Raw genomic sequence first — 25,547 nt, 5'->3', positions numbered from 1 at the left:
AGGCGAGGAATATGACAAGTGAATAAATAGGCTTTCTGAAATGTTGGTGGATAGAGGGAAGACAAAGGCCTTTTATTATGGAGACAATGGGACAAGAGACTGGATATGACTATGTAAAGCAATGACATGGCATGAGGGACATGTCAAGAGGTTTTTGAAACCATGTTTTGCATTTCACGTCCTCATGTCAGATCAAGATCAAGGGACAGAAAGAGTGTATGGATAGTGATAAGATATGGATAGGATAAGCAAGACCAAGAATGGATAAGGGACATGGACTGAAGGTTGGGATAGGATACGCGATAGTGGCAGAAAGTTGCAATAAGCTAGGGAATATGGATGAAAAGTTATAATAAGAAAATGGATAAAGACCAAAAGCTATGATGGACTAAAAGCTGCAAGCATGATGCTCATGAAGATCCTTAGCCTTGTCAAGATCAAAGGTGGAAAGGGAAACTGGACATGAGGTACAATAGGATATGAAGGGTAATGACAGGGGTTCGATAGGATAATGGAACAATGAAGGACAAAAGGATATGATAGGATAAAACCTGTCCCCAAGTACGGTATGCAAGAAGTTCATAGATTACGCATGACACCTATTTTCTAGGTTTTCATCATAGTGCTTGCCCAAAGTGCCTGTTTGCCAGGTTTTCACCAGTGGATGAATTATTTTTGCTTTACTTTTTTCTTTTGTCTTTTTTTTTTTCTCACTTTTTTTAATTTTATTTTGACTTTTTCAATAGAAGATGGACACATGATAGGGGATGGAAGAAGGACTCAAACATCTTTTTGTTTGGATAGTAGCCTTGAAAAAAAAAATGGACCATGACCTTTAAAAGTATGCTCAAAGACGTTGGTAGGATAAGGACATGGAAAATAAGATGAAACGAAGGCGAGGATTTATACAAAGGATTGGATCAAAGGGATCGAAGGATGAAAAATATGCATTGGATAATGGATAGGGTATTGGAAGAATTGGGCTTCAGTGGATGGAAATGTTGGCAAGATCAACATTGGAACACACCTTGACGGGTGGTGGATTGATAGAGGAAAAATGGATCTCAAATTGTGAGATTTGGATGGAGGAATAGCTTGGGATTTTGGGACATAAGGGCCCAAAATGGATGAAGAAGGTGATGGAGGAACAAATTTGAGAGGGTTGGATGGAGGAATAGCAACTTTGGATGCCAAGTTGGATGTTTCTTTAGGATTTTGTGGTTCAAGGAGCCACTTAGGGATCCACATGGATTTTGATTTTTCATGCTTTTGTGGTTCCTTGGAGTGCATTGCTGGCACAAGGGATTTGGGAACCCATATAGATTTTAACTTTTGTTTTTGAGCAATGGGCCTTTGTGACCTTTTGGATTTTTCCTTTTCTTTTTGGATCATATTTTTCTTTGCTTTGACATGTTTATTAAATTTGACATGTTGATCCTTGAATACATGTGGATTGCTAGACTTATGACTTTTATACTTGGCATCCAAATTGCTTGGAGGGGGAAATGAATGCATGGATGGATATGAATGCAATGGAGTTATTTTGGATGGATGAAATTTACTCAAGGATTTGTGCCTTTGCTGACCTTGTATAGAGGACAAAGGGATATAAGGACCTAAGATGGATGGAAAGTATGATGGGGAAGGTGTATTTTTTGATTGTGATGGAGGGATACCAACGTCTTGAGAGTGAGTTGTGTAGACATGACCCTTAAGATATTCTTTGATATGGAGGGGTTCTTTCTCATGAAGGTCTACTCCTTTGCCTTTATGAATATCTTGACTTGTAGGATACTCTTTTCTTTGGGAAGAAGACGCGAGTCCATTATGAGGTGGATATGATATGAGAGAAATAATGAGATCTTGAAGTGGATCAGATTGCACCAAAGTGGAAGAACCCATTATGCATGTCGAGGGTTCATGAACATCTTGCACTGACACGTTAGAATCATGAGGGGGATTAGGATCATGAGGGGGACTAGGATTGTGTAGTGGACATGGTTCAATGATAGGCTCTTCAAGAGATGGAATGGGAGAAATAATGGGATCATCAAAAGAAATGAGATCTTGGAGTGTATATGGAGCATTAGGACAAGGAGATGGAGGAACAAAAGGATCTTGTGGAGGATTTAAAGGAATAATTTGATCTTGACAAGGAGGAAGATCATTGGAATCCTCTGTAAAGTTGCTTTGCTCTTGACTTTCAATGGGATCATCAGAAAGGATGGAAGGGATATCTTGATCTTTCTTTAGAAGTGGAATGTCAATCGGATTTGAAAGGGTGTTGTGTTCTTGGATAGAATGGACAGGAATAATGGAATCATTGCGAGTGTCTAGGGAAATGGGATCTTGGTCAACAATTGGATGGGATGATAAGGTTTCAAGATCTTGATCTTCATCTATTTCAAGACACATTTCTTCATGCTCTAAATTATCCTCTTGACATGGGGTTGGACTTTGGATATGCATGGGGGATTTTGGCAAGGGATTAATGCTTTGGCACGAAGGGGATGGAATTTGAATGAGACTCTCTAAAAGAGAAGCATTTGATGGCATTAAATCTTGCATTTCCAAATAGTACAAGGGATTTGTATAAATGAATTGATTAGCATATATTTCTGTGGCAAACAATCCTTGGGAGGATGCTTTATTTGATACATCATTTGGAGGCAATGGTGTAAATTGCTCTTGTGAAACTTCAAAATATGATGGAATGGGAGGGGAAGTGGAGGCAAATTGAGGGTCAAATTCTTGATGGATGGATGAGCCATTTGTAGACATTGGTGTATGATTTTGATCATCCTCAGGAAAATCACTTAGGACTCTCTTTAAGATTTGTCTAATAAGGCCACCTTTCTTTGGAGACGCATTTGAATCCTTGCGAGGTTTTAACATGATTGGATTTATATTTTTAACTTTCTTGGCAAGAATTTGGTCTTGGTTTGATGTCATGTTTTGATATTGGAATTGGTTCAATTGTTCTGACATGTTTGAAACTTGGGTTGGTGTGTGCTGCAACCTTTGTTTTTTAATGTTTGGTTGTAGTTGTTGACATTGATATTCCACCATTGGTTGAGCCATTTGCTGACATTGTATAGTTGGTTGGAAATATTGTTGAAATTGGACCATTGGTTGTATATGTTGGACCATTTGTTGTGTCTATTGGAAATGTTTGAACTGTTGAACAATTGGCTGTGATGGTTGAAAATGTGATTGATAGTAAACACCTTCTTGTTCTTGTTGTGGAGGCACATAATGTTGTTGTCTCTTTTCTTGAAATTGTTTCATCATCTCTATTTGTGAGAGGAGAGATGGTATGTTTGATTGTTCGATAAGAGATCTTACATCAATTGGCTCAAAGTTTGGGTTTGGACCTTGAAACTTTCGAAATGTTTTGGACATTTGGGATCTAATCTTCTCACTATTTTTCACTTTTCGTTCCAATTTCTCCTTTTCTTGAGCTAGTTTCTCCTCTAGTTTTTGTATTTGGACATTTTAATCATCATGATAAGTTTGATCCAAGTTATGAGACATGTAGAGATTGGATTGACATGATTGATTGCTCAATTGTGATGACATGGCTTTGTAAGAAGGTTGAGACCTCATTTCAACAAACATGTCACTATGCAATGCAACTAATGGGATTGACAAATGCAACCTAAAAGGATGACAATGCAACTTAATGTTTTTGTTGTTTTTCAAGATTCTGACAAACTTTTTGAAATGCAAACCTAAAGACTCAACCTTGGGAAGTTGTAATGAAGCGAAGACCTTAAAGGACAAAAGACCAAATGACAATAGGACAAATTGAAAATGTCTCACCTATATGCTTGGATACTAAGCTAGGTTTGACAAAAATGATATTAATGAAAGGACAAATTTTAGACAAGGTCAACACTCCCTAACAACAACTTAGGGTATCATCCAAAGTTTTGATTTTTCAAGTTTGACAAACCAAATTTTTGAGACTAAATGCAAGAAGGCAATGATTATGACAATGACTTAGGATATGACATGAAAATGATCTAAGGATATGATATGAAAAGATGAAGCCAAGACAAGATGACAATACAATGATAAGGATATGCGAAGACCAATGACTTGGAATATGCAAAATGCAACCTAGGCAAGACCTAATTTTAGCATGACAAGGATAATGCACGAATGTCACCTAAATGGAAATCTAGCTTGGATATGACAATGAAATGCAAACTTAGGGAAATGATTTTGAACCTAAGTGAAAAATGAGGACGCTTGCAATGAAAAGGACTAAAATGAAAGGAGATGACAATATGCCCTAGGACCTAAGTTGGACTATGCAAAACCTAGCCTAAAGTGACATTAATTTTGAAACAAAGATATCCAATGTTTTGACAAGCCATGTTCAAATGTTGGATGAATACTTGGACAAATTTGGACTTTTGTTTTGGATTGAAGGTTGTTGATTTTGAAAACCCAAGTTGATTATGAGCACTTTTGAACGTTTGTTTTTTATTTAACTTTTGACAATCACGGAAGACAAAATGTTTGTTGGACTTTGACTCAAGACAATCAAGCACACTGACAACAAATCCTATGGCTGGCAAGGGCAATATCTATTGAATCCTCTAACCATAAAATACAACACTCAGCTAGATAGCTAGATGCTTAGTAGCACTGGCTCCCCCTTACAGTGCACTCACTTCTCGGGCATACCAAGCTTTGAGTTCAAGGGGCATCACTTCCCAAGAACTTGCTATCTCTAACTGAGGAGTACATGAGAGGTGTCTTTGGCATGCGTGTATCACAACACCTGAGCCAACAGATAGAAGGATTTTGGCATCTAAAAACAAGATATTCTAGTAAGGGCATCCGTTCGGGTGGGTATTGATCCGGCGAATAAATCATCGCAATACCATTCCAGCACCCGTTGTCTACAACTTTCATTGCATCCATAGTTATTTGGAGTGGTTCGGAAGAGCTTGGATTTATCCCATCACCACTTTGGGTCGTTCCCTCTCACCAATGCCTGTACGAAGTGCCAGGCAAATCAGGAGGCAGACCCAGTTCTAAGGGTTAAAACATGCAATCAAATTAAAAACAGACAAAGCATGCATGGTGTTCATTAACCTTTAAGAAATGAAATGTGCAACTACTTTAAAAATCGCAAGCAAGATGTTTTAATGAGAGTCTTTGACTGCGTCCTGCATAAGATTCGTTAGTAGTTGCATTTTTATTTTTTTTGATTTTTACATAGGCACAAAATGCCTCAACATAGGCATAGAAGTGCCCAAAGAGCTCCGAGTCGCCTTGTTTCTTGAGTTTTTCACCTGCAAACAGCTCAAAAGCACTCAAAACATGGTTAAGGGGTTAGTTCACATCGGGTTCACCAAAAATGTAGCAGGAAATTGAGAATCATCAAAGGAATATCAATTAGCTAACCACAAAGCTAAATTGCAATGAAAAGAAATCCTAATACATTCAATAAAGGCATGAAGATGAAATACTAAAATAAAATGCAAACCAAAGCATGTATCTCCTTCATTGTTCCTCCATTGTTCTTCTTTCACCTTCAAATTGGATGTGGATCTCACCTACAAGTGCAAAATTGCAAGTGGAAAGCAAGTTGTTGATGAAATTCGTAGCATAAGGTTACTCGAAAATGTGGTTTTTTTTGTTGAATAAACTCATCCAATTTATAGACAAATTGGAGAGAGGACAATATTAGCATGAAGAGATTTGAAAGGAAATTCAAATCAAGAATGGCAAAATTATGACAAATGACAATTTGCTATGCAAGGAGTATGACAAATTATGACAAATTGCTATGCAAAATGCATGACAAATTATGACAAGATTGAAATAGAAATAGAAATTAGAAATTAGGAGAAATTAGCAAATTAGAAAATTGAGGAAAAATATGAAATAGAAATTAGATGAATTAATTAATAGGTTTTCATCCATTAACTAATTCATGAAAGAGACCTAGGACTAAATAAATAGATTTATTTAATCCACAAAGAAGAAGAAAAGGATTAAATGAACAAATCATAAAACCCTAGAAATAAGAGGACAAGGAATTAGGTCAAGACAACAAGAAATTAATGTAGGTTCGATCATGATTCTAACTGACAAAGGACCAATGTTGATAAATGATTAAAATTGGTTGACAAAAATCAATGACAAATTGACCAAGATTGACAAGGAGATCAAATTGATAAGCGCCAATTGACGAGGAACAATGACTAATTGATCCAAATTGACATGATTGAAAAGGACAAGGATCAATGATGAATCGATCGCAAGATGACAAAATTGGCAAGGACAAGGATCGATGACGAATTGATCACAAAATGACAAAATTGACAAGGACAAGGATTGATGACGAATCGACCGCAAAATGACAAGATTGACAAGGACAAGGATCGATGATGAATCGATTGCAAAATGACAAGATTGACAAGAGGACAAAAACCCTAATTCTATCATTGATTAGGATTGACAATGTCCAAAATGATGATAAATGAGCATGCACCATGATGCGACAGGATAAGATCTACCAAAATCATGACTAAAGATTGCTATCGACAAGACCTAATTCGAAAGCGAGAAAAATGAGGAATGCAGAAGAAGGACTCAATGCTCGCAAATGATAAAGACCAAGTGTGCAACATAGAAGAAATGTTAATGCGACGCAAGAACCCTAAAATAAGGCAATGCGCAAATGTTAAAGTATGACTCCATAAGCGTTGACCATTTTTAGATGTCTACAGTAATATCACTACATATTTGTTGTTAGTTTTTGTGGGTCCCATTATACATAGGATTTTTGTCACCCAAATGCTAAGTCCCCTAACACTTCATCGTCCCATGGGCCATAGCCTTTCTTTCATGTCGGTGTTCAATGACACATGTTTTCGGTAGAAATTTGCAAAAAAAATTATCGTTCCCACATTCAACCTGTAATACAACTTACGTCGTTTATCTATGCTCATCCAATAGACGACGGTATCCGTGCTCAAAATTATATATGAAGAATAATAGTATTTTAAATGTTAATAAATTATTTTTCAATTATATTGATTATATTTTATTTTTTAATATGTTGAAAATTATAATGGTAATAAATAGTTAAAAGTATTTCCAATATTTATAATAGTCATATTCAAAGTAGTGACTAGAAATTAATCCGTTTAAACAAAAACAGATTAAAAAGGTCTAGAATAAAATAATATACTTCAGAATAAATATAAAATAAATTAATATATTTATTTATTTATCATTAATTAAATTAATTATAATTTTAATTATAAATTACAAGCATCATATGATATAAATATTTTAAACGCATTTATGTATAAGATATTAAATATATTTGCATCTTTAAAATCTTACATTTAATAAAATTTTAACTTTTATTTAACAAAATATTTTATTTTATTTAAGAAGTGTATTATTTAGTTCTAGATTTTTATTTTTTTATTTTTTTATTTTTTTAAAAGGGGTAAAGATTTATTCAGAAATCATAGAAATACAAAGAATGGGTCTTAGGCCCACCAAGACAACAACATAAACTAAAAGGATCCTAAAAGAACCACTAGCACCACCACTACAACGTCCAGTGACCATAGCATTAAATCCCACTGTCAGTTTTCAATGATAATACCTTTTCGGAAAGCCCTCAGAAAGATGAAGCGACACAAAGTAGGGTCAATGGCTAGATAGTTTAGAATTACACCAAAAAAATAGGATCATCCAGAGCCTTGAAGGGCTTTAAAAATTACAATGAAAAGGAAACAAACATAAAAGGGAAATTGATCCTACACCACTAGGTGCTCTTGCATCATCTTGTCTTCAAGCATTAACCTGTCTAAAGTTTCAAGATAATTAGGAGGTAAACCATCCCTTCCACTAAAATCTCAACCATCAACATGCTCTGAAGCCCACTTGGCCAAACAATCAACCACTCTATTCCACTCCCTGGGAATATGACAAAAGGAGACAAATTCCAATGTATTACATAGTTGTAAAATTTGTCTGACCACAAAAGCTAATTGTCAACTCACATCATTCAAATTTTGTTTGTTCAACATGTCCACAACAATCTAAGAATCTGACTCACAAATAATCTTCCTACATCCTAAAGAACAACCTCACTCAACAACAATCTTAATAGCTAGGGCCTCCATAAGTTTGTTAGAATGCTGCCCAATATAAATAGAGAAGAAAAAAACTGCACAACCATCAACACCTCTACCTATACCTCCAATACCTGCATGTCCAGTATTCCCATGGGAAGAGCCATGTGTATTAATTTTTAAGATTCCCACAAGAGGGGGAATCCACCTTCCCTCTCTACTTATCCATTTCTTTACATGTCGAGATCTATTTTCAGTAGCACAGTCCATTTTAATGTTTTCCAATTGCAGATTCCTTACAATAGCATAATCACCTGGATCAACATTTTTAGACAAATTGCAATTAGCTGAGATTGTCTCCTAAAGCCTATTAACTATCTTCTGCCATAGTTGATGACTCCCTATATGTGAATCACAAAAGACCCTTTGATTCCTTTCCAACCACAAATTCTAGATAATAAGGGCTGGCCCAATAGCCCAGGCCACTTGAAGAAAAGAGGTATTTGCTGGGGGTCTGCCTAAGTTATCCCAAAAGTGAATTAAGGAGGTAGCATGGAAACAAACATGTTGCCAAGCCTCCCACCACATGTGCCATATCTCCCTAGAGAAAGGGAAAAGAAAAAACAAGTGGGAGCAGTCTTCCTCATTATGCATACAAAGATAATAGATAGATGGTCCTTGGAAGCCTCTCTTATGAAGATTCTCCCATGTGAGGCATTTCCTTTGAGCAACCAGCCATAAGAAAAAAATACATTTCAGCCAAGAGAAGCTATTCCAAACCTTCTTCCACCAGGGAACATCCGCCAGCCCATGCAATTGCCTATGAAACTGAGCATAACCTTCAGCAACAAAAAACTTGCCTTTTGGATTAGGACCCCAAGCCAAAATATCTCTCTCCTTGAGGGAACTACATAACCTACCCTCTAAGATATTAACCAACACCGCACGATCCTCATCCGAGCCACCCAAGGGCCATTCAAGAGGATACTTCCAGCAAGTCACCTCAACCTATCCAATGCCCCTAAGCATTTTAAAATTCTCCACCTTTACCCATCCAACATCAGTGAAAATGTTGCAAAGAGGCTGAAGTTATGGATAACTAGACAAAATAGGAGAGTGACCATCCTAAGAGTCCTGCCAAAAAAGAGCTTCAGAGCCTCTATTACAAATCCAAAAAAAGGCCATCTTTAATAAGTTGGGCACCTTTTTTAAGAGTATCCCAGATACAAGAGCCCCTTCCCACTAAACTAAGATGAGGCACCTCATGATCATTAGCACCAGGGAGATACTTGTGGGTTAAAATCTTTGTCCAATCCTGATCCTGACTGTTACACCACCTCCAATACAAATTATCCGCCAAGGCCTTGCTAACCAAAGCAATAGATCTAAGGCCAAGACCCACAACATGTCTCAGTCTACAAACAGAGTCCTATTTAACTAAACTCCACTTAGAAGAAAGAAAACTACCAGACCAAAGAAATTGATAGGAAAGAGCATCGAAATCTCTCACAAAGATGGAGGGGGGAGCCTGCACAAAACACCTATAAATGGGAAGTGCTTGCACCACAGTCTTCAGAAGAATCACTCTTCTAGAAGAGGATAACCACCTCTAAGTCTAATGATTAACCTTGCAATGAAATTTATCCAAAATTCATTTCAAAAAATCTCCGCGCTGAACCCCCAAATCTAAAGGAATCCCGAGGTACAACAAAGGAAGGGACCCTGTCTAAAATCTAAGGATCCTGGCAATCCTATTTTGAATAGGTCGAGGAGTATTAAAGAAATATATGGATGATTTATCTTCATTAATTTTCTAACCCAAAGCTTTGCAATAGATATCCAAAGCTCTCCTAAAATTCACTACCTCATTGATTCTGGCCCTGCCCATCAAACCTATGTCATCCACAAACTGAAAAATGAGAGTAGTGAGGTAGAGAATTTCTCCAACTCCAGCCTTGAATAAGACCATGTCTCACCCGGGAAGTGGGAAATATGCTAAGACCTTCAGCCATGAGAATAAATAAATAGGGAGATAAAGGGTCCCCTTGTTGAAGCCCCCGCGAACCGCTAAACAATTTTGAGGTTCCCCATTAATAAGAACTGAGAAAGAGGTAGAAGTCACACAACTAAGAACCCAATTCACCCACTCTTCTCCAAAACCAAAAGCCAAAAGGATCTTCTGTAAGAAATACCAACTCACCCTATCATAAGCTTTGGCCATGTCAAGTTTAATAAACATAGCCTTCTCCCTAGAGGAAGCCATCGAATGAATAGCCCCCATTACAATCAGAACTCCATCAAGGATCTATCTTCCATCAATGAAACCACCTCGCTCCTTAGAAACCAAAGTGTAGAGGAGAGGTTTGAGCCAGTCAACAATAAATTTAGTGATTATCTTGTAGACAACATTACATAAAGCAATAGGCATGTACTGATCCAAGCTATTAGCCCCCTCCTTCTTAGGAATGAGAGCCAAGAAGGTAGAATTCATAGATTTGAGAATTTGTTTATTCCTATGAGATTCCTGAACCACACTTAGAAGGTCATACTTTATAATCTCCCAAAATTATTCAAAAAACTCAATAGGAAACCTGTCAGGGCCAAGAGCCTTGCCTTTTTTCATTTGAAACACAACCCCCTCAAGTTCAGACAACAAAATGGGGTGCAAGATAGAATCATTCATTTCAATAGAGACAAGAGGGGGAATATAGTTCAAGATGGCCCTCTCTTCCACCATATCTTTAGGATCCTCTTTGGTAAACAAATTAGAAAAATAACTGATAGCTTCCATAGCAATTTCTTCTTTAGATGAAAGATGAACCCATTCTAAAGATATGAGAGAGGTAATAGAGTTACCATACCTTTGAGCCTTAACAAAATTATGAAAAAAACTTGTGTTTATATCACCTTCTTGGAGCCAATCCACATGAGACTTTTGTTTCCAGAAAATCTCCTCACGCAACTCCCACTCTTCTAAGTCCTTAAGAGCAAGGGACTCGGCCATATTGAGCTCCACAATCATCCCTTGATCCATAATTTGACGCATGACCTCATCCAGCTTGGATTGAGCTGCCATCTTGTGTCTATGCGGATTCCCAAAACATTGTTTATTCCACCTCTTCACTCTGTATTTCACATGTTGTAATCTCTTCTCAAAGGTGTACATAGCTCGCTCGTGGGTAGACACCCCTTCATACCACCAATCAACCATAAGATCCTTCAATGACTGATCACAAAGCCACATCAATTGAAATTTGAAAGAGGTATTTATGGAGGTTCTAAAATATGTAATATAAAGCTTAATAGGCCAATGATCAAAACCCCTCCAATCAAGAATTTATAAACTGGTGGACCACCTATCATGCACCCAATAGCAGGAAACCAAAAATCTATCAAGCCTTTCAGAGATAGTCTCAACACCACTCCTCCTATTATTCCATGTAAAGACACCATTAATTGGCTTCACATCAATGAGATAAAAGAGACCAACATTATCTCTGAGTAAATTTGAGGAAGGATCAAGCCTAAATAACCCACCTCACTTTTCCTCCAAACTAGTAACGACATTAAAATCTCCAACCAAAATCTAGGGGAGAAAAGGATATTGAGCCCGAACAAGATTGATGTGAGCCCAAAGATGTGACTTACCCACAAGATCAGTAGGAGCATAAATATTAAAGAAGAGGCATCTTTCTCCAGTCTCAAAGCTAGAAGTGACCGCAGAAATGGAAGACCTGCTAGAAAACCACCACAAAGGGGAAACTTTCCTCTAGTTCTAGAAGCAAGCAGCCCCCCCTGAAATGCCATGAGAGCTCATTCCATGCCAAAGGCCTTGGGGCCAGACCCGCAAAGCACAACTGGCTAAACCATCCACTAAAAGATTGGCTTCCTGAATAAAAACAACATCGGGAGACTTCAAGTCAATTAATCTGTGAACAACCTTTTGTCTAGGGATGTTGTTCAACCCCCTTACATTCCATGAGAGCACAATAATTTATGTGGTTGAGAGAAGTGGGAATCAATGGGCTTCATAGACCCTGACTCAACCAAAGTATCACCAATAAGCTTAACCTTTTCCCGATCCATTTTTCATCCACTCCTTAAAGGTTTGTCTAAAGAATCCTTTTTGAGGGACTTCTGCTGCAAGCGTAAAATAGGTGAGGCTTTGTTACTCTTCACAGAACCTGAGGCCACTGCAGTCGAAGGATGAGTAGACATCATGACCACTGCACCTTCAGGGACCTGCGACCCACTAAGATCTCTATTGTCCAGAATATGGGAAGGCAAATCTATAACCATTTGAACATCCTGTTGATTCTCCAAAGATAGGGCCCGACCCTCTTTCTTGGAATCCCCGTCCAGCACCTCATGCTGAAATTGGGCATCCAAGGACATTTCAACTAGAACTCCTTCCTCTTAGACCAAATCATCTAGAACATCAAACCTATTTAGGGTGACATCATTTTGCCTATCCAACTAGGTTCTCTTCTTTCCTTTGTCCTTATTTTGAGGTTTGACAAGAATGAAGCCATCTTTATCAGCAGGATCATTAGGCATAGGGGATTTCTCCTTATCTTCCCCCAGAATAGAATGAGGAGGACCAAAAACAACCAATTTAGAAGATTTATTTATGGGACATCTTCGCTGTAAATGATCATATTCATGAAAAATTCTATATTTAAATGGCAGGGTCTCATAGTCTAGCTGTTGGATCCAAGAATATGTTCCCAAAAATATTTCCATAGAATCTGGCAAAGAATTATTTAAATCAACTTCTACACATATATGAGCATAGTAAATTACCTTTCGATCTTGACTTTGTGAAGCCAAACCCACAGGTTTACCAAGAAGCAATGAGATTGAGTGAAGAATATCTTCTCTCTAGAATTCCAGCAGAAGCCTCGACAATCGGATCCACACAAGCACATGGGAGGGAAGCTCCTTAGCAAAATTAAAGACAATATGTCAAGGTTTGATAAAGAGTCCCACCTGGTTGAAAAAATAAGGGTCACCCTCAAAAGCCTTGTTCCTGTCTTCCAGCTTGGAAAAAATAACCAAAAAATAGTTATTGGCTGCCATAAGTAGCTCCATGTCTCCTTCAGGATTCCAGACATGGTGTGCCCAAGACTCTAAAATAGGTATAGAGAGGCGAAGACCAATAAATTTGCATATGAGAGCATGACTAAACCAATATTCAATATCCTCTAAAATTTGCTCAGGTTGAATAACCAGAACTAGACGATCTTGGGATCTCTCCAAATAACCATTCACCTGTTTCATGCAAAAAGGCTCTTTTGAAGAAGAGATGCCTACCCCTGATTGGGAATTGATAATGTGTTCCTTTCCACATGCATGCATCAAATGAGATAGATCTGCCATATCCAAATCTCTAGAGATTATCTGAGAAGAGGATAATCCTCTATTCTCCATGGATCTAGATAAAATACCAAAAGAAGAAAAAGAAGGGTGGAGAACCCAACCCCAAAACCCCACACACCCCCAACAACAACCCAAAGTAGAAGAAACAAAAAAGAGATTCAAAAAAACCAAGTGACAACCCAAAAAACCCCACCACAGGCAAGCAAAAACTAACCCCCAACAAGCAAGAATCCCCCTCGGAATGAATCAAGCAGAGCGCAAGACACACGCTAGGGCACGTAAGCCCTAGCACGACACCCACACTAACACAGAGTCATCTTCACCTCTAAATGAAAAAAATCATTTAATTATAGATATTTATTAATGTATAACATTTATATTAAAATTTAAAAAACATATTAAAATATGTAAAATAAATTTCTATAATCTTTAACTTTTTTTATTTATTATCCAATTCAAAGACTACAAAAAATTGTCCCCAAACTTCAACATGTAAGCTCTCTACCTACTTAGTAGAGGTAACCAACCTGCAAAAATAGAAGCAAACAAAATAAACATAAATCTAGCATGATATTTATGACAGAATTGCAATAGCCAACTCTTTATAGTTAAAAAAATTAGTATCACTTACACCCAAATACTGACAAAACTTAAATTTAATCTTCATCCTCTACCCCATTCTCAACAATGTCGAAATAACGTAGATCATAGACATTGTGATCCTTATTGGATGCTATCACTTGTAGCCAATCCTTGACATTATGCTTTTCCAAATACTTCTTTGTCAAGCACTTCAAATATCTTTTAGAAAAGGCCGTCTTAGAAGTGACACTGAGTTTGTTCTTTAACTTTAGATAAGAAATTAGAATAGACCTGCTATGTTTGACACTATCTTCCATCCTTTAATTACTATCCCATATATGGAGTCTTCTAATTCCAACTTGTGTTCAAAATGGAATTTCCCTTTCTCTGCTTGAGATTTAATTTAATGAGATTTGACATTTGTTTAAAATTTTATATTTTTTAATGGTGAAAACTATTTTTTGTATCCACAGAAATTAATAACTATTCAAGCTATTTAAGAAAATAATGGTTATGCTAAGTATTCTACCATGGCAAGAACTAGTAATACAATGAAATAGAAAGCATTTTTAAATCCATAAAAGACAAACAGAAACGAATTGGAATTTGTAAAATTTTCATTAATATGTTGCACAAATTTATAATTTTTGCCTGTCGAAGTCCCTATCCCTCCAAAAATTTAAAGCCAAAATGAGGGAGGTTATGTGGAAATAGCCAAAAAAATAAAACTACTAGGGGCTAGGGCACTGGAAGTGAATGGTGAACTAGTGTTATCCATAAAATAAGACAAAAAATTAAAACCTTTCATGGGTAACCCCAAGGATCTTGCCCTCCGTCTAGGTAGAATTATTCGAAGATACGAAGCTCTGAGAATTATTCGAGCCATCTATAGTCTTGAAATTCATCTAGAAGAAACCATTTCTGGACTAAATCCCTACCAATCCGTGCCCATTTCCTATGTTGTGTCAACTTCTTAGCATTTAGGTTCAAGAGAAAAGGTTGCATGGCCACATTTTGGTCAGGGAAAAGCCTAGGTAAATCACTTGCCCAAGGGATCCCCACCCCTACTTAAGCAAAGATGACAATAGTGACATCATCCCCAATGGATTATTCTTTGAACACTCTCCTTAATAGCATCAACATATCCACCTTTTCTTCTCCGAGGTCCAGAAGAAACACCAAGAAATGAGACGTAATAGCTGTCAACACGATATCTATTATCATTTCACAAAAAATCTCGGCTCAATGCCATCCTCACAACCTTGTTAGTGAACATCCCGATCTCCTTACAAACTGATTGGAGGGTCCAAAAAGGCCCTCCAGTCCTCCTCAGATGTGCTTCTCAACCGGATAGGAGTGTCCATCTTCAGAAATATGAATACCAAATTATACATCCTAAAGACCTAAACCATAGGCAAAATTTCAACTACCATCAGCTCCGATAATTTATCTACCAAAGGCAAATTGAAGAAGAAAGAAGTGAAGACCATCTATAAATATCTCTTAATACTAGCAAATTCCTTCGCCAACCGTATTAATTCCTTTTTCCCTTAATATTTTATAAATATTTTGTATCTTTCAGTAAATCTTTCTCATAAATGCATGAGTGTGTGAAATTGGAAACAACTGTAAACCACTACTAATTACCAGACTCGAAGTTGTGCATGTTGAGTGGATCAAAGTTAGAGAATATTAGTGACAAGACATTAATAAATATCGATACTCGATTAGGATAAGATTTGATACATGTCTATTATCTCCAATTCCATTCCGGGGGCTTTCTGGAGAACTACGTTCTCTTTAGAAATTTGGGCCGAAATAAAACTTCAACCATTGATCTACGATCATCGAATGATTTTAAATTATTGATGGATTTTAGGTACATGTGACATGTCAATGAGGTTGCGCTTATCAACACATCGTGCATAGTCTGGACTCAACATGATGTTGCATTAATTAGATAAAAAAAATGGTAACGAGTTTATAAAATCACCAATAAAATATTTATTTTTCCATCAGTAACAAAATATTAGCCAATAAAATTAAATAATTTTTAAATGGTAGATAAAAATCGTCAATACACTTAAATATTTTTTCCTTCTGAGTATAACTTTTCGCCCTTACACTTACGAAAAACATTCACCTCCTACATTATATATTTTCCTCACACAATAATGGATTATTAGCTAGGATTTTATGGAATTTTCATACCCTAAAAAAATCGCCAATACAAATTAATTTTTTTTCCAATTTTGAAATTTTTTTTGCCATCAATATGAAAATCCCCCCCCCAAAATAATGTCTAATTTGCTAGGATTTTACACTTTTTCCCAGGGGGGTGGTTTCTTAAAGTTAGCCCTGGTGCAAGTTATAATATTATGCATGGAGGTTGCATGAATTCAGCTATTGCACTTGCAGGTGATTAAAGGACCAAAGCCATAGAGCTATGACAACATGGAGAAAATAGGTTTGACCAAGAGCATAAGTGTTGTGGCAACATCATATAACACACTATGTTATATGCACAAGGAGATATATGAGGAATGCATGAAGTGTGTCTTTGGGACATGAAAATGGACAAGGAGGACACAAGAAATTGAGTTGGAAATGTAATGGGCAATGTGGTTTGACTCAGAAAAAGTTAGCTGTAGTGGTGTATAAGACGCTATGTGTAAGGAAACTTGCAGCTATCTTATGCCAATTTCCACATAACCCATTAAAAATTTCAATCTAATAAACTCATAGAAGACATATGCAAATAATAGACAACATACCCATTAAAATGTGACACAAGATATATCCTAGGAAAACTCTCATGAGGGAAAAACCCAGCCTCCAAAAGCATCATCTATCATGTATTATCAACAATGCATCTATTACAATACAACTATGGAAAGCCTTCAAAACCCAACCATGACCAAGCACTTCATTTGACCAAGCATGAATCCACACATCCCATGCCATTCTTCATCCTTCACAAATGCTAACTTGGCTAACCCAAACAACTACCCTTGTGGTGCTTTTATAGAGACAAGAAACCACAAAACCACCAAGTAGTATTACATCAAAACCATGTGTCCAAAACCATGTGATAATAAAATATAATATTTTTACTACCTACCCTTGTCTCACATTTAATATTGGGTACTTAATCATAATTACATTCCCTAATATTATTTAAATACAATATGATAATACCATTGTGTCAATACAACTCATCAAGTGGTTATAAGAATATTCCAAGGGAATCTCTACATGTTGCACGTCCATCTAGGTGCTCCTAGGTGCAACAATATAATATGATATTACAATATAATTCCATGTCCACCTCACACAATAATAAATTAATACAACAATGGAACATTATTATGTAAGGTGTACAACACCATTTTCCCAACATTCTCCCACTTGTTGAATACATTGCATAAGGGTCAAGAAGTAATCTGTCACACAAACAAGAGACTTATCTCTCCATGCACATATACCATCATGGAATCCAAGTGCTCCATGTGCTCCACCAAGATACCTACAACAAGAAACAAAGTAACCATCATCTCATACATGAATTCTCCCACCCTCCATCATGCTACTGGACATGAAAAGGTCATCCAAAGAGAAAGACACACAATCTGTCACAACAAATGATAAGTCCTACACCAATTGATATCCAAACACAAACACTAATCCAAAGGTATCCAATGCAAAGGTAGTTGTTTACATAGCTGAATTAACACCCACAACAAGTGCTAACACATCAACTATACATGGCTCCAAGACATACAAACAAAGTGAATAAGAGAGATGGAAGGCGGGCGGTTCCAGGATTCAAATTCGAGCGGTAATTCTGGATCGGCATCGGGACAGCATGCGGTAGATGATTCAGAGATTCCTATGGAAGGAGAAGGTTCAAATGGTAAGGACCCCGATGATCCCGTGAACTTGGGGGACCTAGGGGGAGGATCAACACCATGTGAAGAGTAGTTAGCACTAGAGAGCAGGAAAGGGCAGGTTCAAACTTCAAAAATAGAAGACGGCAACTCGGAAGGAGCCCAAAGACAACAAATGACTTGTGTTTCAGAGAACACGGTGGAAGGTAAAGATCATTTGGAAAAGGTTCTTTTGTCAACAGACCCTAAAGGGGGACCCAATGGATAGACACGTAAGTGGTCCTCATTGTTTGGGGTCAAGCCCAAAGGTAAGTCCTCATCGCCTCCTATTAAAAACTCCTCGAATGTGTCTTAGGGCAAGTTTGCTATCGTTGTTCCTGACCAAATCATTGATCAAAACATCGCTAGAATGGAAAACACGTTGATTGGTTATTTCTTTGGATCTAGACCTAACATAGAAATAGTTCATGGATTTGTAAAAAGAAAGTGGAACTTGAAAGGTCAGGTAGATGTGGTAGCAATGAACAAAGGCTATCTATCCTTCTCCTTTTCTTGTGATGAGGATAGAAGAAACATTCTATGTAGTGGGTCTTGGGCAATAGGCATATACATCATGTACATCCAGAAGTGGTACCCTAATGTAGCGAAAGGAAATAATTTTTTGGCCCAAGTCCCGGTGTGGGTCAAACTCCCTGGGCTCCCAATGGAATTCTAGGAGGAAGACATTTTTGCAGGAATTGCCAATACCTTTGGGGAGCTAATCACCATTGATCAGATCACGACTTCTAGAAGAAGACTGATCTATGCAAGGATCTGTGTTGGAGTAGGACCTGACACAAACTTGCTAGAGGAAATAGAGATAGAATCAAAACTGAGGAAGTGGAAGCAGAACATTGTTTATGAAACAATCCCCTTTGCCTGTTATCATTGTAAAAAAGTCGGACATTGGGCTAAAAAATGTCCATTTAAAGAGGATAAACCCCATACCCAAACTGAGGTGTGGAAAAAAGTGGACAAGCCACTAAAAGTTCAGGATTCCAATGACCCTAATCAGGAGAAGCAATTCCAGATAGTAAGGGTGGAGGAAGAAATCACTAGTGAAGTGGGTAATGAACCAAAGATCTAGATGTTGGAACAAGGTGTTGAACACAAAGAAAAAGACAACACTCAGCAAGAGGATCAGAAAGAGGACAAGACAGAGATAGAGAAAATAGATAAACATCCCACAGATAATAAAGAGGAAGGAGATAAATTCAACCTTGTTTCATAAATCTCAAGATCAAGATAAAGAAATAGACTGGTTCCAAGAAGCCCAACGTGATACCATTTTGGGCCAAGGGCTATCGGAAATCTCATTAACCACCCCAGTAAAGGGAAAGCTGGCTAATTTGGAGGAACATGATCCAAAATGGGGAGATGAAGAGGACATAAAAAAGGCACTAGGGAAGAATGAATCAAAGCAGGGGGACGAAGAAGTCGCAGAGGATAAAAGAAAGAACAAGAAAAAGAAAAAGAGTAAGAATAACCCAGTAAATAGTACACTGACTAGAAACACCAGAAGCGGGCTTGGTGATGTGGGAGCGCAACACACTTCTCCAGGAAGACACTCAAATGCCAAAAAAAGAACATTGGAAACAAGAAGGAATTTAGCAGATGGTACCCAAAGAACCATCTTTGAGGCAGGTATTTCTAAAAATCCATGAAAATCATCTCCTAGAATATTAAGGGACTTAATAGTCCTCATAAACATAATTTAGTTAGAAATATGATTAGAGACAAAAACCCTAACATTTTTTTGATTCAAGAAACTAAGATGGTGAAAGATAAAGTTGAAAGTTTGAATATTTTCACAAATGGAGGAGTCAGTGGAGGTAGTTTAGAAGGTGCCTCAGGAGGAATTGTTACATTCTGGAACAAAAACAATATAGAAGGAGAGGTGTTAATTCAGGACAACAACCTGGCATGTATTAGATTTAAGAACATAAAGAATTGCACTATGTGGGTCCTAACAAATGTTTATGCTTCTAGCACTAAGACTGGCCGTAGTGAGATGTGGAGATATCTCACTAGGTTGAGAAGAAGATTTGCTGAGGACAGCTGGATAATTATGGGAGATTTCAACACTCCCTTAAAGGAAAATGAGAAAAAGGGAGGGAGTCATGCTTATCTGGATAGCAGATTGGACCTAATAGACTTTATAAACAATAATGCCATTCATGATCTGGAGTTGCAAGGAGTCAAATACACCTGGACTAATCGAAGAAGTGGTGAGAATTTGATTCAAGTCAGACTGGATAGAGCTCTTCTTTCCTTAGACTGGTTTAATCTTCATGAATGTTCTTTATCATCTCACATAAGGGCAGGATCAGATCATTACCCTATAACCCTAACGACTGAAGTAAAAAATAGAAGGAGACATTTCCCTTATAGATTTGAAAAAATGTGGACTAGACACCCAGATTTGGAAAGTAAGATTAAGGATTGGTGGCAGGTCAGTATTGAAGGCAATGCCATGTATAAAGTGGTCAAAATTCTGAAGAATGTTAAAAATAATGTCAAGAAGTGGAATAAGGACTGCTTTGGGAACATCTTTACCTCAAAAGCATTGACCCTCTTAGAACTCAAGGAGATCCAGGATGAGATACAACACAATAGTTATACCTATATGTCTAGAAATATTGAAGATGCTATTCTGATGAGATATCATGAAATAATAGCTAAAGAGGAAACCTACTGGAAATAAAGATCGAGAAATGTCTGATTAAAGGAGGGGGATAGGAACACTAAATACTTCCATATGTCCACACTTAGACATAAGGATATAAATAGAATTGTATAGATTAAAGTGAATGGAAAATGTGTTGAAGATGATGATTCCATGAGCAAGACTACAATGGATTTTTTCTTTAATCTACTTGCTAAGGATCAGAATCTGAATAAACAGGCCCAAAGGGAACTTCTTGACAATATACCTACCACTCTGGGGGAAGATCACAATTACCGTTTAACTGCCATTCCCTCCCATGATGAAATTCTGACAGCTGTTAAGTCCTTTGAGTGCAGTAAAGCCCCAGGTCCAGATGGCTTTCCCATGTTCTTCTTCCAAATGTACTGGCATATTATTGGAGATGATGTTACAAGAATTGTGAAAGAGTTTTTTGGTGCTAGAAAACTTTTGAAAGAAGTTAATGGTACTTTTATAGCTCTTATACCCAAAAAGATGGGGGTTGATTCAATGGATCTTTTTAGACCTATAAGCTTATGCAACTCTCTCTACAAGATTATCTCTAAGATCCTTACCTCTAGAATTCTCAACTTTCTTCCTTCCATTATTTCACCTCAGCAAAGTGGTTTTGTCCCGAGGAGGAAAAGTTTGGACTATATCATCTCTGTTCATGAAAACATCCATTCTCTGGCCTTTTCTAAAAATGAAGGTTTTCTTCTGAAGCTTGACCTTTCTAAAGCCTATGATAGAGTGGATTGGGATTTTATGATGGATGTTCTTTCTGCTTTTGGTTTTAATCCTAGGAGTGTTGGACTTATCAGGCAACTTGTTTCTTTGGCCACTTTCTCTGTGCTAATGATTGGCTCCCCCTCTCCTTTCTTTAAAGCCTCAAGAGGTCTCAGGCAAGGGGACCCCCTATCTCTAGTGATCTTTATCATCATGGTGAAATGTTTGGGGAGATGTATTGGAAAGCTGGTTGAGAAAAGGGAGTTTTGTGGTTTGAAACCTTCTTCGGTAGATCAAATATGCTCTCATCAGCAATTTGTTGATGATTCTATAATAATGGGAAAAGCCACTGTGAAGGATGCTAGAAGACTAATAAAATCTTTGGATATCTATGGAGAGGCTACTGGTCAGCTTATAAACTGATCTAAAAGTTTTGTTTATTTTATCAACACCCCGAAGAGAAGGAGGATTAAAATTAGTAACATTCTGGGTAGCCAAATTGGTAGCTTGCCTGCCTCCTATTTGGGGCTCCCTTTAGGTCAGGATCCTCCGGATACCTTTTGGGGAGCCTTGGTGGATAAATTCCATAAAAAAGATGTCTGAATGGAAGGGAGCTCTACTTAGTCAAGTTGGTAAGGTTCAAATGCTAAAAACCACTCTTCAAAGTATCCCTCTCTATGCCATCAGTCTATTCAGGATTCCTACTAAGTATGCTGAGGCCATTGAAAAAATACAGAGATCCTTTTTATGGACAGGAGCTGAGGAGAAGAAGAGAATGAACTTAATAGCTTGGGAGAAGGTCTGTAAGCCTAGGAATAAAGGTGGTTTGGGCCTTAGAAGAATAAGAGACATAAATGAATACCTTATGGCTAAGCAGATTTGGAGAGGATATAGAAATCAAGGAGAGTGGAAAAAAATATGGGACAACAAATATATGGACAGTGGAAAGACTTATCTCAAGTGGATCAGTCTTTGGGTAGTTTGAACAAAGTCATGAACTCAATGGTGAGGATTGAAGAAGAAGACCTATTAATTTGGAAACTCACTGCTAGTGGTACTTTTACTGTGGCATCTCTTTATCATCAATAGTACAACAACATGGAAAGTCCTTGCTGGGCTAAAGCATGGATGAAAGGCCTTACCCCCAAGATCAACATTTTCTTTTGGATAGCCCTCCAAGACAAAATTCTAACAACAAAGAATATAAGAAAAAGAGGTATCAGTATACCAATTTTTTGTACACTCTGTAAGCAAAATGAGGAGACAATAAATCATATGCTCTTTCATTGCCCCTTCTTAGCTGATGTTTGGGGAAGTTGTCTGGATCAATTCAATATCAGTTGGAGCTTCCCCAACTCGATTCAGGAGATTTTCAAGTCATGGCATCATCCTTAAAAAAACATAACTACTACCTTGCTATGGAGAATTGCTTTACCACACATGTGCTGGGGTATATGGAAAGAGAGAAACAACAGGATTTTTAGAGAAAAGTACACTAAGGCTAACATTGTGTTTGAAAAAATAAGAAGAAGCATAGTGGAAAATATGAATATTATAGGTGGTATTGATAATCCTAACACTAAGGAGGATCAATTTGTCTATAAAAAATGGAGATTAAAAGCTCAAGAGAGTATCCAGAGTAACCCTAGAGAGGGAGTGATATGGACTAGCCCACCTAGGGGATGGATGAAAATCAATTTTGATGGGGCCTCTAAGGGAAACCCGGGGGTTGTAGGATGTGGAGTGGTCCTAAGGGAGGAATGGGGAATATGTAAAATCATAAAATGTATTCCTATAGGAAAACAAACCAACCATGTTGCCGAAGCCATGGCGGCTTATCATGGGACCATCCTTGCCAAAGAAGCCAAATGTACTAAAGTTTGGTGTGAAGGAGACTCCTTAAACATTATCAATTATTTAAATATGAAATTCCCGCCGTCATGGTCGATTAGTAATGCTATTAAAGCAACAAGGAAAATCAGCGAAGAGTTTGAAATGTGTGTTTTTACATATGTTTATAGGGAGGCCAACTCATGTGCTGATTGGGCAGCCAACCTGGCTTGCCAATCGGAAAACATCATCACTAATTATGGTGAAAAGGAGATTGCAAGTGAAATGAAATCCTTACTCAATCAGGACCGAAGCTATACAAGGCAACATGGTACTTTTAATCATTATTTCTAATGACCTTTTTGCCTTTTTCGATGCAGGGCTTGTTTGAAGATAATGAGCTATTAAATAGGTGTCATATCATCATTATTTGGCACGAATTATGGGTGCTCCTACAGAATAACCACAGAAACCAGAGGAAAAGTTATCAAAATGAGAGAAGGCATTGCAAGGAAGGTGCTGGATAAATGGGAGGAAACAAGAAGAGATTTGAACCCGCTTCATCCGCTGAATGGAGAAAGAACGAAGAAGTATGGAGGATCCTTCAGCAGGGGGGGCTTAATGTTTTCATGGAATGACTGAATGAGAAGGACCCCACAATTACCAGCTACTTCATTAAGAACTGGAAAAATGGAAAAGTTCTGATTGGATCACATATGATTAATGTAGACGAAGAAGTTATCGCTAAGGCCACGAGGATGACTACTAAGGGTATGAAATTTTATAGGGACAGAGGGATATCAGATAAGGCTGCAGACAAGTTTCCTGTTATGGATGGTGAGAGAAGAAAGATGATCAAAATTGACAACTCCTACCACTCCCCAAAGAGAATTTGTAGGCCATGGAGGTTTGTCTTATTTGCCTCTATTGAATATATTACCTTAGACGGTAGGTTTACCAGGGCTTATGGGCATCACTTCATCCTTCTTAACCATTTCCATCATGGTGAAAGGGTTAGCCTTCCCTATTACTTGGCCTGTTCAATGGATCATACTATAAAAGAGATCCAGAAGGACCCTAAAGGCAATCATGCCCTCCACCAGGGGCTCATGGTCCTGGTTTACAAAATGCTAAAGGGGAAGTGCATTGAAAAGCCTATTAAAGGCAAAAATGCCAGAGATGAAACTATGAAAAGTAAGGATAGTGGTTTCAACTTTGATTCTGAGACCGAGGGAGAGTCAGAAGAAAATAGCAAAAAAGGGAGGATTAGGGCTAATAAGAGGAGGATTATTGTGGAATCTGAAATGTCGGACTCTAAAACTGATTCCCTTGAGGAAAAACTTGTTAAAAAGAGGAAAGGGAAAGCCTCTGGAAAGAAGGCTCAGAAAAAGAACACTAAAAAGGGTAGCAATTCTGATCTCAATTATGTTCTAGTTGAGTCTGAGGAGGAGGATGATGATAATAAGAGGATTGATAGTCAGGACAAAGAAGGGGAGGGTAACCCGGTTAAGGATAATTTGGAAACCATGGAGACCGTGAATACCACTGGACTGCATAACGAGGAAAAAGGGGGTCAAAGTGATAGTGGTGAGAAAGATACCATTAAGGCCTTTTGTGAGACCATCACTACTCTGGTGAAGGATATTAATAGCTTGAAAACAGATACATAGGCCATGGCAAAAATTACAGTTGGTGAGAAGCCCTTGGCGGAGCATGTTAAAGAGTTAGTGGTCGTTCTGCATAATGCGCAAGCTATGAATGTATGGTTGGAAAAATCTTAGCCATAGAGAAAAAGGTCAATGAGATGGGAGATAGAAAGGAAATGGACAACAAATTGAAAGATTTTGGCAGCAGAATTGACAAGCTAGAGCACAATGTCAAGCAGATTGCTGATCAAAATTTCCAAATTCTTAAATCTTCGATGGACAACATGAACATCTTTATCAATAGGTATGAGAACAATGCAGAGAAGAAAGGTGATAAAGAGAAGGTGAACAAGAAGGGTCATGAAAGGAGGACCAGAGCCAACACAAAGAATAAGGTCGACATCGAAGGTCGTGAGCTGGAGGATATGAAGACCTCGACAAACAACATGAAACAAATGGTTGTTCACGCTGAGGAGATCCTGAATAGTATTTAGTTCCAGTTGTTGTCCTTGGTTCTATCTCTTTGCTATCTTTTGCTTTCCTGTTGCTATTTGTTCTGAGTTTTATGTAATTAGGTTATGATGTTTTAAGCTGGGCCCATCTGGTGGGTTCATTTTGACTTTTTGAAGTGATCAGGCACTTTTTTATGCTTTTC

At 37.7% G+C, this 25,547-nt stretch overlaps 1 protein-coding gene across 1 annotated transcript in view; it reads right to left on the bottom strand.

Moving 5' to 3' along the window:
- LOC131041002 (GRAS family protein RAD1) overlaps window positions 1–21,058 on the bottom strand; it is a 96,822-nt gene extending 75,764 nt beyond the window's left edge. The window contains exon 1 of the mRNA XM_057973979.2: window positions 20,967–21,058. Within this exon, the coding sequence (XP_057829962.2) occupies window positions 20,967–21,058 (92 nt within the window). The remainder of the gene's footprint in view (window positions 1–20,966) is intronic.
- Between the last annotated feature and the right edge of the window lie 4,489 nt (window positions 21,059–25,547).

The sequence above is a fragment of the Cryptomeria japonica genome, chromosome 4 (assembly GCF_030272615.1).
Source record: "Cryptomeria japonica chromosome 4, Sugi_1.0, whole genome shotgun sequence".
NCBI classification, from domain to species: domain Eukaryota; kingdom Viridiplantae; phylum Streptophyta; class Pinopsida; order Cupressales; family Cupressaceae; genus Cryptomeria; species Cryptomeria japonica.
This window is presented reverse-complemented; position numbering and strand designations above follow the sequence as displayed.